The sequence below is a fragment of the Anopheles coluzzii genome, chromosome 2 (genome assembly GCF_943734685.1).
Source record: "Anopheles coluzzii chromosome 2, AcolN3, whole genome shotgun sequence".
NCBI lineage: Eukaryota > Metazoa > Arthropoda > Insecta > Diptera > Culicidae > Anopheles > Anopheles coluzzii.
Genome location: NC_064670.1, coordinates 11,181,647 through 11,198,395, shown reverse-complemented (window position 1 = coordinate 11,198,395; position 16,749 = coordinate 11,181,647). Strand labels below are relative to the sequence as shown.

Here is a 16,749-nt window from a genome sequence, read left to right as displayed (position 1 = left end):
AGGTCAGTTTCGAATATGCACTTCATTACAGGGTTATCCAAGTCAGTTTCGAATGTAAACATCGTTATTCACCGCGTGCAAAATGTTATTCCACATCGATTGGACGTTTCATTTCCATCGTAATTTTTTTTTTTTAATTTCTTCAGGGTTTTCCATGTCACTTTCAAATGTAAACATTGTTATTTACCGCATGCAAGATGTTAATCCACATCAATCTGGTATATCATTTCCATCATAAAACATTTTAATTTCTTCACCATGGTTTTCAACACTACTGGATTGAGTTTGACAGTTTTTTTATGTGTTGAAAATCATGTGTTGAAACTGAAATTTCATTTTGAAGCAAATAAATCAGGCCGGTCTCGTAGTACAGTCGTCAACTCGTACGACTTAACAACATGCCCATCATGGGTTCAAGCCCCAAATAGACCGTGCCGCCATACGTAGGATTTGACTATCCTGCTATGGGGGGAAATCAATTAGTCACTGAAAGCCAAACCCACAAGAGGCAGGCCTTGACCGACAACGGTTGTTGAGCCAAAGAAGAAGAAGAAGAAATCATTTGACAGCTTTTGAAAAACATCTAGGATGCGGTGAATAAATATGTGCACATTCGAAAGTGACTTGGAAAACCCTGTAATGAAATTTCAGTTTTTACACACGATTTTCAACACATCACAAAGAACTCTTCAATTCAATCCAGTTTGAGACGTATTGAAAATCATGCTGCAGAAATTAAAAATTATGATTATGGAAATGAAATATCAGATTGATGTAGATTAGCATCATGCACACGGTGAATAGTAACGTTTACATTCGAAACTGAAAACCCCTACATTCCTTCTTACTTACTGCAGGAATTAAAGTAACGCAATTTGATAATTGCAATTTGCTATAACAAAGCAGCAGATAGAAGAACAACAAACCCACATCAAAGTACTGTGTTTATTGATATTTGATTATGACACATGTTCACCTAGCGGGTAAAGCGGATCGATTATGCTTATCGTCAAAATCCTTTCAATGTGATTGGTTATTGGCGTGGTGCATAATTTAACATAAATCGCACGTGCGGTTAAATAAACAGAGCCTCAGCTGGCAGCTACCGTTACGCTACATTAATACGCCCATCAGTCGAGTAGCTTTGCGGTTCACAACTAAACCACACACACGATGCTTTAAAGCTTTTTCTGTTCTATTTTTTTTAATTAAATGATATTTCTCTATCGCTTCGTTACAGTCTGCGTTACGTCTTCTCCCAGTGAAGCATCCTGGAAGGATAGCCGCACGGTGCGGGTGGTGTAGTGGCGATCGCCTCGCCCGGTCAGCACGATGGACAGCGGTATGATGACCGGCAAAACAAACAGTGACAGTGCTATGCTCGGAAGCATAGGTCATACCCACGGTCACCCACACAATCCGCTGCGACAGCATTCTCATCCATCACCGGCATCACTCCAGCAGCAGCAGCAGTCCAACTCCCAGCAGCATCTGCACCATCACCATCACCATCATCACCAGCAGCAGCACCATCCCACGGACAGCCTGACGGAGGTGTCGGTCGTGGACATTAACGCATCGTTGGCCGCATCGGCCCCGCTCATATCACCACACGTTGCGGTGCATCCGATCATCGTACCGGCAGCGGCCGCGTCGACAGCGACAGCAGCCCCAGGCACTGGAGCCAGCGCACCCGGGCACGTGCCCAGCTTCTGCAACATTCTGAACGCCTCCAACAGCAGTGACCTGCAGGCGGTGGCGTACAATTCGCTCACGCAAAACGTGCGCTGCAAATCCCCACCGACGCTGGTTGATAATCTAAAGAACGGGACAATCGGGTAAGCAAACAACAAACATGCCAAATGGGAGGATTGCTGAAGATAGTAGTGCAGCGTTTTGTGGGATTATCTGCTGAAGATGATGCAATATGGCTGACAAAGGTCATACTTTAAAGCTTCGTACTTTATCTAGCGCTGCTCTTGACCTACTGCAAGGGATAGAGTCATGCGCCCCTAGTGCACTACCTGCCGTGGTAGTAGACCCTGATGTAAACCACTGTATCAGGTGAAGTGCTTGCAGAGATTAAGACGTACATCAAATAAGCGATACACTCAAATCCCTGCGATAAGATAGCTGCAAAGCACAAATATTGCATAAGATGATAATCATGAAAGATGCTTTCCTTATTTACAAAAGATGTCGGCTCCAGCAGCCGCTATTCAGAATTTACCAAAACAAATTGCCAGCACACATGTACGCCAATGTTCACAGTTACCCAATTCTTTCCACGTACAGCCTACAGTGTTTACACTTATTTGCCTCCAGTGTTTCTCACACTATAGCCTCCCTCGGATGGAAATCAATGTGTGTTTGTATAGGGAGAATAACAGACCATCAGAAATGCCGCGTTTTTTTGTGCAGATCGATGAAAATAGTTTCCCCACATAGTTTCATAGCTGTGTGTCTGCAATGCATCAGCGGCAGTAGCTTTACAGTTTTCAAAATAAACAGTAATAACTTTTCATTGCTCAAACGAATCCATTGGGATTGATTTTTACTTCCCTTACTTTGAGCTTGGTTAAGTCAAAGCATAGCATAGCATCGCATCGGTCATCAGAGTACTGGGGAATCAGTGGCGCAATCCGTTTTACTATTTGCAGGCAATAAGGTATAAGACAATCCTGCCGCAAAGGGACATAGATTTTCTCTAGCGCTTAATTATTCACCAAGCATTTCCATTTTTTGTTCGCCTTTTCTTTCGAGGTGGAAGAACAAGAGCAAGCGATAATGAAGGCACACCGTCAATATGCTAGGAAATAGCCCACCTTGTATCCAAGCTAAGACATTCTGTGACGGCGGTCGAACATAAAGCACCCGTTAGTCCGGCAAGTCTTCAAGGGCTGCGGCATCAGTTTGGGAGCAGGACGCCATCGACGGAAAGGCTGTTTCTTCCTTCACATTTTACTTGAAAGCAGATTTCATGCAATTCGTATCACTGTGGATCATCACTGTGTCATCATGTAAAGCATCACTCTGGATGTAAAATGTCATTTTCATCCGTTTGTTTTATCACAAAAATAAAATGAAGCCATGATAGTTCCTAAATGTTGGGCTATGCGTATGCAATTCCGTCACGAAGGATACGCCTGGTGCCGCACTGCATAGATGCCGCCATGTTTTGCCGCCATTGCACACAAACCATAAGTCCCAAACAGCACAAAAATGCAAATCTTGACACACTGAGTTAACTCCACCGCTGGGAGAGAAAAAAGCCAGCGCGACTGGACAACAAGCTAATACGTGTCCGTCCAGAACCGATGACGCATTCAGGAAGTTTCTACAAAGCGAAGAAACTCGATTGAAACTGAGACCACGATTCCTTCAATGGTGGTAGACACATTGCTAGGCACGCTGTGTCGCTTGCCAGGAAGGTCGTTGGGAATGTGGGGATGCGCTTAATTCGATTGTACTCGTTCTGATCCGAGCAGTGCGGGGCTGGCGCCGTGTGCATGTGTGACTCTGCAAGTGCACGGCCGATGGTCGCAATAATATCCCGGAAATTGTACCGGTGATGACGGTGGAAGCGGTGATGCTGCAATTTAATTTAGAGTGCAATCGTGTCCCGACTAACGGTGCACGGTGCAGTCGTGTACGGGGCGGGTTGGGAAATGGGTTGAAGCAAAGGTTTTCACGTCATTTGGCGAACACTGCATAAACTGATAGGGAAAGAAGGAAAGTGGGCGGAAATGCAGGAAAGCCAACGGCGTATAAATGCATCATAACTTTGAGGTAAACTTAAGTTTTCTCATCTCTATTGAGTTGTGCTGTTGAGAGCTATAAGCACGATCAATGGGGGAAAAATATGATTTAGTCGCACGTGCAAAAACGTTTATTACAGCTCTTTTTGACACATTCTTTCCGTTAATTACATACTTTTGTAGGGCATCACAATACAGCAGCTTTTGTTGGATGAGACTTTGATATGCCCATTTTGATACGTTAATTACTTGTCCAGTTGTCAGATAAGAACATCATCTGTTTAATGATATCACGCTAACTACGTTATCTAAACTTCAGCTATATATTTATTCAATTAAAAGTTACCAGACCACCTTGTGCCATAACAAACTCTCACTTAAAACCAAACAATCACACACCTATGATGCAACGATGTTTTTTTGTGCACCTTGGTACGAACTTTGAAGCCGTTGCGGTTCCTCTTTTGGGTGCGGTGTGTATGCCGTTGGCTCCACTAGCCGGCACCACTGCAAGAAGCACTATGCTCTATCAACCATCCACCACCCACACGCGTCGTCAGCGCACCCGGGGACACCGATAGGAAATTAAATCTAAATTGAGTTTAATTGACTCCAACAAACCAACACACGGCACGGTGTCACACCGTTGACGCGCGATGCACCGCCATCAAGCAAACCAAAGGTGATGTGTGTCCATCAGAAGTCAATTACTTTGCACCGGCTGGGCCACCCCAAAGGGAAGCTCTCGGTGAGCTATCGAAGCACTTCCTTCGCTTATTCCTTGCTTCATTTTACTTCGGTTAACTTCTTCTTCGCTGCTGTTGAAAACAGTACCACATCTTCCCGGTTCGTGTACGCCAATGCGGCACAACTAATCGAAGCCGTAGTTTTCACTGCCGGGAGAAATCACACGAACAGTTCTTTGCTTCCCAGACCAGCACAAACACTAAAACAAAAACACTCAACACACACACCCACTTGCCCTCGAGCCTAATTGAGTGCGATCGAGTCCAATGTGAACGATGGACTCATGATCTCGGGCGACAGAACCCGGACGCCAGATCGAATCTTTGCAGCAACCACAGTATGTTAGAACGGTTCCAGCTGATCGGTGGTGCTCTGTTGAAGTGTTGTGTTGTGTGAACATTGAAAGTGCGATCGACCACATGGACATGGAAGTGGCTGTCGACGCCATGGAGCATCCTCACAGTGGAACACCAGCGGACGGTTCGGTGCGTGAGCTGCCCGCACTCATTTGCGTACGTCCAACTTCGCCCGGGGGTGGATCGGCGTTCCGATTAGGAGCATTACCACCGTCGGGATGCAGCAGCCTGGAAGATCTGGACGACACGGTCGAAGGGACGACGATCTATCAGCTGAGCTGCGACAACCACTACAACCTAAACTTTTACGCCAACCGGTGCGATTCCGGGTCGGATGCGGGCAGCATGAAGAACTTCAAAAACCATCCGACGACCGTCTGGGTGAAGAGGTAGTTTGACCCTGACTCATTTCTAGTGTTGGTGTGTGTGTGTGCCAGACGATAATGTGTTTGGGTGCGTGCATTTGATAAGAAAGTAGTGCACACTGCTATGTCCTCACACTCTGCCCGCTGGGTTGACTAACCCAATTTGGGAACTGGGGTAGGATTTGTTTGAAAAGCTGCTGCTGCTGCTGCTGCTGCTTGGTTGGGTTGGAAAGGGTACGTAAATATCAACACCGATTGGACGTACGCACCTCCAGCTGACACCCAAATGCGTTTAGCATGTTATGTCTTGCTACACAACAGACTACCCCTTCATACCAAAACCTACACACCCAGGGTGGTACGTGACGGCAAAGGTCCACGATTTCCATCACGTTCCTCAAGCTGCGGGTCAATGCTACTCGCGGCGGGGAAGGTCGATTGAGCGCTTTGCCCTAAAAAAACGGAACTCACTTTCTACGCCAAACGTACCCGCTTAGTGTTCGTTTATCGAGGAGCCTCAGTGCGTCAATTTCGTGTTATTTTCCCTGTTTAAATGATTTCAATATGTATCAATATTTCAATATTTACATGAAGCAATATTTCAAATAAAAATTACGCATGTTTTCATTTTTAATTGTTTGCTTAACGAGTTGCAACAGAATGTTGAATGATTCACCCAACCAGTATTGACTAGTGGCTAATTATTGTAGCCATACTTTATCGTTAAGCAATAGCATTTCTAATCTGCGTATTTTTTAGGTAAACAAATATCTTTCTTCTTCTTTTTTTCAATCACCTCCTACGGGCAATATACAGCATATGTACCAAGAACTAACCAAAAACCGTTTCATTTCAATTGTACTGTAAACAACCCAATATGAACCCAGATCGAGCACCTGGTTTCCCCCGTTACACGATCAAAAACAATTCAGGGTTTCTTGCCATTTTTCCTCCCTTTTCACGGTACATGGCACACCACAGCGAGGAACCACAACCTACCCAAAACAATACTTCAGAATTAAAATAAGAAACAGCATGCCATCGATCGCCTGGTCGGTTGGTTCACTGGCGTTGCGATCCGTTCATTTGCTCTTTTTTTCCTCGTTTTGCTCGTCAGTTGTACAGTGCATCAACGGCCCCCCGGAACACCCCGCTCCTCGTGGCGGAAGGTGCGATACGGTCGGTCACTTGGTGTGGTTTTATTTTTAAAATTCGGCATTCTTCTCAAACCCCCCCTCTCCACGTTTGAACACGTTTGTTCGGTTAGAAGTGCATGTGTACCGAGCTAGACGGCAAACCTAGGGCAACGCATAAACAACGAATACCGGAAATTTTTAATCGCTCGCGAGCGATAGTAAAAAAAAAGCCAAAAAGTAAAACATTATTAAAGCACGCAGCTTTACAAACCCCAAAAACAATCCCACTGAGTGACGCACCCCGCGGAGCTACCGGGTCCTGCTGGTGTAATTCCAATGCATGTCACGGTCGTGGTCGTGTGAGGGTCACATTTGGACTTTGTTTTTTATGCCGAGTGCTTTGCTTTGCTGTTCCTCGGTTGCCTAACCTTAGCCGTCGTCTTGGATTGTTCAGTCTTCTATTTCAATCGATTGAGTAATGTGAGCGAACTTTAAGCGGCTTCTTATCAACGGGCCTTCTTGCAATGACATTAAACCCACCGCGCCCGGTCCAGTGGTTCCAGAGACAGCACCGAGCCACCAGCACGAGTCCCTTTGGTGGAATTTACACATCATCATTCCACCTGGTGGACCGGTGGACTTCCTCGTTGCTTTTTTGTTGCCACTAACAAATCGATTCATTTCGTTTGACATCACCTCCTCGAAAACGGTGATGCGAAAATCGCGTTTTCAAACCGTTTCACATATCTCCAAGAGCCTCTGAAGGTCTGGAGGTGCTCAAGGAAGTATCCATTCATTGCTGATTGACGCCTCCTCCATCGTTCCCGTCAGGTGATCGGGCAGGGGAGTTAGCCGTCCACGACAATAAGTAATCAGAAATTGCTGCCGAGCGATTAGCGCAGTACCAACAATGCCCCAATATGCGGTCGATGGTTATCAGCAGCAGCAGCAGCAGCAAACGGCAGGACGCGTCCTGCTGCACGATCTCTGCCTTTTAGTGTACCATTGGCCGTTTTAAGGTGTGGACTGTAGTGGCGTTAGGTAGAGCTAGGCGACGGAAACGGTTCTTGAGGCATTTCGAACCCGCGCGGGGAAATACAAAGAAACGGAATGACGCTCCCGTCCGAACTATGGTGAGGTGAATGGTTGGTGGGAAAAAAAAACAGTTGTATTCTGAAAGTGAGCTTGTGTAACGTTGTGGTTGATGCTCCTGTTTTGTAGTTTTTGGGTTAATGAGCTACTTCAGAGCATCTGGAAATACGCGTACAAACATCTAGATGTTAACAAACATCCTATCTGAATCAAGAATTAGCGCTTGTTACACTGTTCCGAGAAGTCGAGTGAAGTAGTCCTCTGGTATGACCCCATCGTATCCAACAAAAACGCCGCAGTGTTTATGTAAATACACTAATTAGAAATGATGTCACTGTTGGTAACGCGTGGATAAGCATGATACATGATCCTGCTTCTGCTAACTGCACTGACGTGTGACACCAGCTGACCGGAATCGTCCATCCGCTGTGAAACGAATTCGGGATGGAGAAATTTAATCGCCTCCGGTCACGATTCCACCTCTCCCGCATTACTACAGGGACACACACACACGCGTACCACCTCCCGGTGTGATGGGCAAAAGTTTGACAGGGTATGAAGGACGGTGGCATAATGTTAATTAAAATTTCCACTCAATGTTTCTACCTCATCCACTGGGGACCCACACATCCTTTCGGGTGAGCGCGCGTGCTGAAGGTGGAAATCGATTTATTACTTTCTAGTTATGTTTTGCTTTCTATCGTTTTCTTACCATTAATAAGGAAACATTCTAACCATCGCCGCACGGCAAAGCTTCTCCTCAACCTGCGCACGGGCAGTGAGACAGAGCTTTCAAAGCATAATGTATACCACCCCGCTACTGGCATATGCTTACCATAACATCGAACACAAACAGACAGAGGGCAAACCAAACTCTACCTCTTATAATTAGATCGATGTTTCGGTAGTGTGTCGCGTGGCTAGGATCCATTTTTGTTGTTGTGACTCCGTCTCCGCTAGACCGTAAAGTAGGAAGTCAGCCTGTTTGCGTAACGAAAGGCATCCATAGCAAAGATTTGCGGTCCATACCAGTGCCAGTTCACAGCGTCAGGTCGGGAGGAGGAAAAACCTACCGTTAAAGCGTTATACAAATCATTCCACCCGCCGAAAACGACGAAAGCGAGTTGTAATTTATGCCCGTCTAAACGGGCTTACGGCGACACACACAAACGATCGCATTATGGATGGCTACCACCATGCCCGACCATGCTTTGGCCGGCTTTTTCGCGCCCGTAAACAGGTTAGCACAGGGCAAGGAAACTTCCCTTCCCGGTGGAGAATTCGAATAAAAATCATTAGCAATGAAAATATCCTCCATTGTGTGTCGCCTCGAAGCGCGACGATAAAACGCAAAGTTTACGCAATTTCTGCCGACGCCCAAATGAATTCTAATGGGCCTCCTTTTCAACACCCCCAAAACCTGCGGGAGGTTTTTTTTTGTATTAATTATTATGAGTCCAATTCGTCACCGTTACTGTACGCCACAGAAAATTGAAGGGGAGAGGGGGGGGGGAGGGCCAGGGCGAACTGGGTAATCGAGATTAAGCACCCTAATATGCCGGGAGTGTTCTGCCGCCCCGGCATGACGAATTAATTGACGCTTGGCAAGTGTGCTTTTTGCCTCCTATATTATACACACTAATTGTTGATGCTCATTAAACTCTCATCGGGCTGGTGCCTGCAACCGGTTACCGGGAGGAGAGTTTCAACTCCATTTATGAGGTTCACATTATAACGCACCCGTTAAGCGTGAAGCAAAATACACAACAAAGCTTTTAGAGGGTTTGCTTTTCCATGTTTTAACAAACACGGTTTGCATCGAAGATTCATCAAACTAATCGCTCATTACGGTTTTGTTTTTGTTTTTTTTTTTCCTTTTTCCCTTCTCCAGGAACTCCCAAAGCGCTCTCTGCAACGGAGCCATCATGACAAACGGACAGACGAAGGACTCGAATCTGGCGCACGGGCTGGTGCGCAAGGTACTGAACAACAGCGATGGAAATGGACAGAAAAAGCCAATGGTAAGCGATGATAGACACTCTACCCCTCTACTCGCTCGATCAAGCTAATCTTTTCGTAACTTTCGCTCCGGGCTATCAGGTATCACTCACGCATTTACCAAAGAGACCTCCGATCGACATCCAGTTCATGGACATGTCGTACTCGGTGTCCGAGGGGCACAAGCGAGGCTACAAAACCATACTGAAAGGCATCAACGGGAAGTTCCGCTCCGGGGAGCTGACCGCCATCATGGGACCGTCCGGTGCTGGCAAAAGCACACTCATGAACATTCTCGCCGGCTACAAGTAAGAACTTCGCTTTGACCCCTTTAGCTTCTCGGGCGCTTAAATGCCAGGACTCATATCTTTTGCTTCCAAAACATTCACAACCCCAAACATTGCAGAACGTCGCATCTCAGCGGTTCGGTGCTGATCAACGGCAAGGAGCGCAACCTGCGCAAGTTCCGCAAGCTGTCCTGCTACATCATGCAGGACGATCGGCTGCTGCCCTACCTGACCGTGCGCGAGGCGATGATGGTGTCGGCCAACCTGAAGCTCGGCAAGGATATTTCCGTCTCGGCGAAGCGGGCCGTCGTGGAGGAGATCATCGAAACGCTCGGGCTGCTCGATGCGGCCAGCACGCTCACGCTCAACCTGTCCGGCGGCCAGCGCAAGCGGCTGTCGATTGCGCTCGAGCTCGTCAACAACCCGCCGGTCATGTTCTTCGACGAGCCGACGAGCGGGCTGGACAGTTCCACCTGCTCGCAGCTGATCGCCCTGCTGAAGTCGCTGGCGCGCGGCGGCCGCACGATCGTCTGCACCATCCACCAGCCCTCCGCCCGGATATTCGAGCTGTTCGACAATCTGTACGTGCTGGCGGAGGGACAGTGCATCTATCAGGGGCGCGTGAACGGGCTGGTACCGTTTCTGGCCTCGCTCGGGCTCGAGTGTCCGAGCTATCACAATCCGGCTAACTATGGTAATTCGTAATTCGCTTGCAATTGCTATGCGTGCGTTGCCCAAATGATAATAACCGGCTCTTCCTGCTTCCCTTTTTTTCCCAGTGATGGAGGTGGCGTGCGGGGAGCATGGCGACTGGAACAGCAAGCTGGTGACCGCGGTGAACAACGGCAAATGCAACAACTACAATCAACCGCTCGCGCAAAGCAAGAGCACCTCCAACAAGAACGTATCGCTGGACGGCACGGCACCCGGTGCGACCGAGCGGGAGGATGAGCTGGCGCTGCTGAAAACGGTCGTCAGCACTGGCGACTACACGGCCATCAGTATGCCCCCGGCCGGCAACGCCGCAGCACCCGAGGCACAGCTGAACAATGAAAGCAAACAACCGGCGGGCGGTACGGACCGGAAACCAATGCTTGGCAATGGGGCAGAAGCGGCTTCTGCCGCTTCCCAGTCCACGACCACCACCACCACCACCGCTACGACCGCTGTCGGTGCGACGGGTGCATCGGTCAACCCGTCGTCCGATGCAACCGGCCCACTGCTGCCGGCCGTGGTGGTACCGCCAGCCGGGCCGGCCCAAACGCAGCCCGGTTGCAAGGCGACCTGCACCACCTCACTGCTCGACTCGACCGAAAGCGTCAGCATAACGGTGCCGAAGAAGCAGGCCGGCTTTCCCACCTCGGGCTGGATGCAGTTCTGGATACTGCTCAAGCGCACCATGATCACGATCATGCGCGATCAAACGCTCACGCAGATGCGGCTGCTGTCGCACGTGATCGTCGGCGCGATCATCGGCATGATCTATTACGACATCGGGAACGACGCGTCGAAAATTATGAGCAATGCCGGGTGCATCTTCTTCACCACGATGTTCACCATGTTCACCGCCATGATGCCGACGATACTTACCTGTAAGTGTGGAGGGAGGTCGGGTCGAAGACCATACTAACGACCGAACTAACCTATCCTATCTGCTTGTTGTCCCACTTCACTCCTCAGTTCCCACGGAAATGGCTGTGTTTGTGCGGGAGCATCTCAACTACTGGTACTCGCTCAAGTCGTTCTACTTCGCCAAAACGATCGCAGATCTTCCATTTCAGGTAAGGTTTGCTACATACTGTGACATTGTCGCTGCCTGAACGGCGCAGTCTCATCCACTTCCCACCTTACAGGTACTGTTCACCAGCGTGTACGTGATCGTCGTGTACTATCTCACCTCCCAGCCGATGGACCCGAAGCGGGTGGGCATGTTCGTGCTGATCTGCATCCTCACCTCGCTCGTCGCCCAAAGCCTCGGGCTGCTGATCGGTGCCGGCATGAGCGTGGAAACGGGCGTCTTTCTCGGCCCGGTCTCCACCATCCCGATCATCCTGTTCTCCGGGTTCTTCGTCAACTTCGACGTCATCCCGAGCTACCTGCAGTGGGTCACGTACGTCAGCTACGTGCGGTACGGGTTCGAGGGCGCGATGGTGTCGGTGTACGGGATTGAGCGGGAGAAGCTAGCCTGCACCGAAATCTACTGCCACTTCCGCAGCCCGAAGAAGTTCCTCGAGGAGATGTCGATGGATAACGCGGAGTACTGGATCGATGCCACCGCCCTGTTCGGCTTCTTTATCGCGCTGCGCGTCATCGCGTACTTTGTGCTGCGCTGGAAACTGCATTCCATCCGTTAAACGTTAAACCGCAATCGCTCCCCCCCTCCCCCTCCAACTCGATACCAAAGCCCCTGGACAGAGAGCAAACCGTAAAACAAATCACATCATCCAGCACTAAGGGGACAAGTGCTCCACGGAAGGATACCGTTGGGAGTACCCATGGCCCCGCACCCTAAACACTGCTCGCCAGCTCGCTCACCACCGCTAAAACCACCACGTGTTGCTTGCTTGCCTGCCCATATTGCTGTTCTTGCCCCGCCGATCTACCGACTTGAAACGGAAGTAGCCAAAGTAGCGCCCCGAGCGACATCAACCTTACACAACACACACACACAAACACACACACCACAGCCTTTCACCGTGAAGGAAGCAGGAAGCGAAGGTGGATCTTACGCCTTCGGTTTTGTACTTGTATTTACCGACAGACTAGCGACAGTGCATCTGGGTCACCTCCGCTCTGCACCACTCTGTCTATTATTAGCCTGTGCATGGGGCCAGGATGCTGTGGGAGTGTTTCTTTTCCAGCTCCGTTACACAACCCGTCTCCATTTTAGCAAGGCAAAGTCTTTTCCTACTCTAGATGTATATTTTAACTGACAGAAGCTCGTGCTCTATGTAACGTATCGCATTGTCGCACCTCCAGCAGACGACAATATCCCTTCTTTTCCCGGTAGTGCAATATAGCAAGCAATAGAGGAAAAGAGGGATGGTTAGGGCGGCTAAATAGCGAATGTTCAACCCTGTTGTACAACAGACCATACAAAACAGACCAATCACATAACACACCCAAACATTCACATACACATACCCATGCTCACTCTTTCTCTCTTTCAAACCCCATAACGGCTACACACATTTAGAAGCAGTCGCGCAGTCACATTAATCGATGTCCTTTAAAAAGAAAGTATTACAGTAGTATTTATACCTCCCCCCGGTTCTGAAGCGTGACGTGAAGTGGGGAAAGCAAAAGTCAAACCGTACGCAAAGCGCTTAATAATAGCATGCAAGCATTACTAGAAACAAAAGTATAGTAAAACAAAACACACACACACACAAACATCGTATAATCAAGAAGAAAGAGGAAACCATAAAACCATAAAGAACACACAAATCACATAAGCGGTGAGTCCCCGAACAAAACAAAAAAGTTACAAAGAAAACAAAAATAAAAAAAATGAAACGAAAACAAAACACATTTATGCATATAAGGTGGGATAGAAAGTTTTTTGAATCCGCTCGTATAGGCAACCAAAACCGTATATAGAACAGCGTAGCATATAGATGAAACAAACGATTGCGAGAAAGAGAGAAAGAGGGAGCACGAGAGAGTGAGAGAGAGAGCAAGAGCGAAAAGATAAAAGCGAAGGAACCCGATATAGTAAACAACAAGAGGAGGTGCAAAAAGAAGTTAGTTATCCGGTACATAGTTTAGTGCAAATTTTAGTAAAAAAAAAAGTTTTACTTTTACACAATTCGGCAAAAAATGAGACAAGCAAATATAATTAAATGATGGAATTAGGAAAACAAACAAAATCGTTACTTGATTGCGGAAAATCATTAAGAAGGTGAAGAAGAATGCAAAACAAAGCGAAAAACTAAAGAAAAGATAACTTTTGTTTTCTTCTTCGAAATGGTTAAGAAACAAAATTAACACAAAATTTCAGTTCGGTAAAAGAAAATCACATCAAAAACGTCCGTGCTATAGAAAGGAAACGTTTTCTTTCCTAACTTTATTTCTTTCTTTTTAAGGTGTTTGCGATTTGCGGCAACAAAAAAAACAGCAACAAAAACATACACAACTACGCAAGAAAAGTAGCAAAACAGAGATCGTACGCATAAAAAGAACCAAACGTAATAAGAAAAGCGAGACCACAGCGCAACCCACACATTAGGAGCCAGCGGCGGCAGCAGCTGGACGATATCAGCCAATGAATGAATCATGTTGTTTTTTCCCGCCCGACATAGAAACATAGGAAAAGGGCACGCCACTTTAGTTTAGTATGTAAGTCCCAGCGTGTGCGTGTGGGCGTGCGTGGGCGTGTAGGTAGGTGCGGCAGAATATTCGGGAATTGAAATTTAAACGAACCGACTGCAAAAAGAGACGCAATTTGGCAGGGGTTTTCAACACAGCTGAAAAGTAACGAGGGTTGGGTGAGCCATCGAAGTGTGCGTGTAGAGCAACCGAGGAACGGTAGGATAGGAATGTGTCGTCGGGAGAAAAGACCTTTGTTCCCCTTTCGGAATCGTTTATATTCGTCTTTAATTATTTCCTCTCTGTTTGCGATATCAATCAACGTTAATAGTATTTTCCTGTGCACTTGCGTTTGCTCTGCAAAAGGTGTGATGTTTACGAGTGTACGGGGAGAGGAAAAAAGTTCTTCGAAACGAAGCCATTTTGCTTTTTTGCACTATCAAACGTATTACTTTATATAATCTTTTTGCGCAGAGCAGAACTATACCCCTGCTCTGAGTAGCTATCCGTACGGTCAGCATTTTAAGTGATATTATTTTTCATTAGCTAAAGAATCAACAACAATCTTTTCGCGAAACCGACTCTGATTCGGGTACGGGTTACTCAACCTATATAACATCGTCCCCCGTATGGTACGCACGCGAAACTTTGGATATTTTGTGCTTTAAGTTGCCTATCCACATGCTACGTAGTTTTACCACTCTTACACATATGTACAATATCTAATTTTAAGCTGATAATTAGTTATGCGAGCTGTCCCGTGTGTACGTGCGGGGAGTCGTTTAGTGTCCTAATTTGAAAACAGAAGAAGAAAAACCACGGTGATAGGGAACCAGTGTGAGCATGTTTAAAGGAAAGTAATTTATTTTATGAATTCTCCAAGCACGAAGCGCAAGCGCCCGGCAGTTTGTGTCCGAGGTTACTGCCGCGAGGCACGAAAGCTAGCAACAAAGGCGCTATAAACAGAAAGAAGTATGTGTAGCAATGCAAAAAAGGGGAAACCATTTCTGCGTGTGATAAGTGATAAGTGATTTCACCAACCAAACAAGTTATAAAGTGCACGAGAGGTTTTGGGCGACGAAAAGGGATTCTGAAACCGGAACGGAAAATAACGGATAAGGACGCGGCGTCGCGAGGCGCATTTGCTCTCACGATCAGTACACACGCGTGTCACATTTTCTGTCGCTCGTGCGTTTAGGATTTCTAGGAGCATCATATTAGGAACACATTGTAGGGCACTAGGGTTTGGGAAGGTATGGAAAGGAAGAAAAAAACATACAACAACAACGGGATGATGGGATGGACAAAATAAAGAACCCAAATTTTGAAACAATCGCGATGAGTGTGGTCTTTTCGTTTTAATGGCGTTTTCACATTTTTGCCACAGTTTGAAAGAAATAACGTATGTTTGTTGTGAATACCGAATTTTAGACATTATAGGTAAACCAAAATGGCAATCCTGGCTTTACAGGGGTTTCCAAGCCAATCTCCAATGTGCACAGCGTTATTCATCACTTGCAAGATGTTTTTCAACAGCTGTCACATGTGTTTGCATCACAATACAATTTCAATTCATCCACATGATTTTCAACACATAATAAAGAACTGTCAAACTCAAAACCAGCTTGTGATGTGTTGAAAATCATACGAAAGAATTGCAAAATATTTGTATTGCAAATACAACATTGACATTTGTTGAAAAACATCTCGCAAGCAATGAAAAATGTTGTTGACATTGGAAATTAACTCCAATTCCAAATCAGTTTCGGCGCGTGCAAAAAGTTATTCCACATTACTATGATATTTCATTTTCATCATAAATATTATTTTAATTTCTTCAGCATGATATTCAACACTTTAACGGTATGTTTATATCGGGTTTTCCCTGGCGTCACTCATCCGGATCACATTACTCGTTGAAATTGTAAGTGTTGAAAATCATTTAGAAGAAATGATGGAAATTAAACGTCAAATCGATGTATAATAACATTTTGAATTATAACAATTATCAGACCACAGAATCGGCTTTTCAATGATGCAATACATCGAATAAATAAGTGGTTTTAATAGGTAAAAAAAAATGCAATGTTGAGTGTATTGTATGGGCCAGACACACGATAAACTTAAAAAAAACGAATTTTGCGAAACAAATTTATTCACCTAAACTATTCACCTTTTTAATGATATTGAAAATTTTAAATTTTTCGAAATTCATTCATATTGCTTTGAATGCAACACAACTGTACCAATCAAAACCTTCAAATCTCCAATGAATCAAGTCTTTGTATGCTCGAAACTGACTAAATGGAATTCATTAAACCATCCCAACTGCACGCAATACGGCATCACCCAAGTTAAGTTGGAACGCAAGAAAATGAATCAAATAATTTCCTAACATATTAACCTTTTCACTACTGAAACCTGCAATTAAACCACCCACCATATACCGTTTGTTCGGTTTTAATTTTATTACACAACATAATTCAACTCCTGTTACATTGGGAGCGATCGAAGAGTAATTATCAGTACTGCGATAGCGCTCTATTGCATTTTTTCTGCCCCAAAAACGTCAAATATTTTTTTTCTCGGTACAAATTAAAACGCTGCCCCATTCACGACACCGATTCAGCAACGACATCAGCTCTCACCCTCCCACCCTGTCGGCAAAATATGCACACTCCAGCACATCCGAACCCCCATGT

General features: G+C 46.3%; 2 protein-coding genes across 7 annotated transcripts in view; both read left to right on the top strand.

The window, feature by feature from the left end:
- The window catches only part of LOC120948452 (ATP-binding cassette sub-family G member 1-like), a 29,095-nt gene extending 13,714 nt beyond the window's left edge, over window positions 1–15,381 (top strand). For 4 of the 6 annotated variants that reach the window (XM_040364789.2, XM_040364783.2, XM_040364785.2 and 1 more), the window contains exons 3-9: window positions 1,241–1,838; window positions 9,346–9,475; window positions 9,555–9,760; window positions 9,859–10,433; window positions 10,519–11,331; window positions 11,420–11,520; window positions 11,593–15,381. In XM_040364789.2, the coding sequence (XP_040220723.2) occupies window positions 1,333–1,838; window positions 9,346–9,475; window positions 9,555–9,760; window positions 9,859–10,433; window positions 10,519–11,331; window positions 11,420–11,520; window positions 11,593–12,093 (2,832 nt within the window). In that variant the 5' untranslated portion in view covers window positions 1,241–1,332 and the 3' untranslated portion in view covers window positions 12,094–15,381. Of the gene's footprint in view, window positions 1–1,240; window positions 1,839–4,743; window positions 5,251–7,202; window positions 7,496–9,345; window positions 9,476–9,554; window positions 9,761–9,858; window positions 10,434–10,518; window positions 11,332–11,419; window positions 11,521–11,592 lie in introns of those variants that run through there. The other 2 variants (XM_040364790.2, XM_040364791.2) reach the window with 2 other exon arrangements.
- LOC120948316 (dendritic arbor reduction protein 1) overlaps window positions 1–16,749 on the top strand; it is a 321,415-nt gene that overhangs the window by 110,820 nt on the left and 193,846 nt on the right. The gene's annotated exons all lie outside the window — the stretch shown is intronic.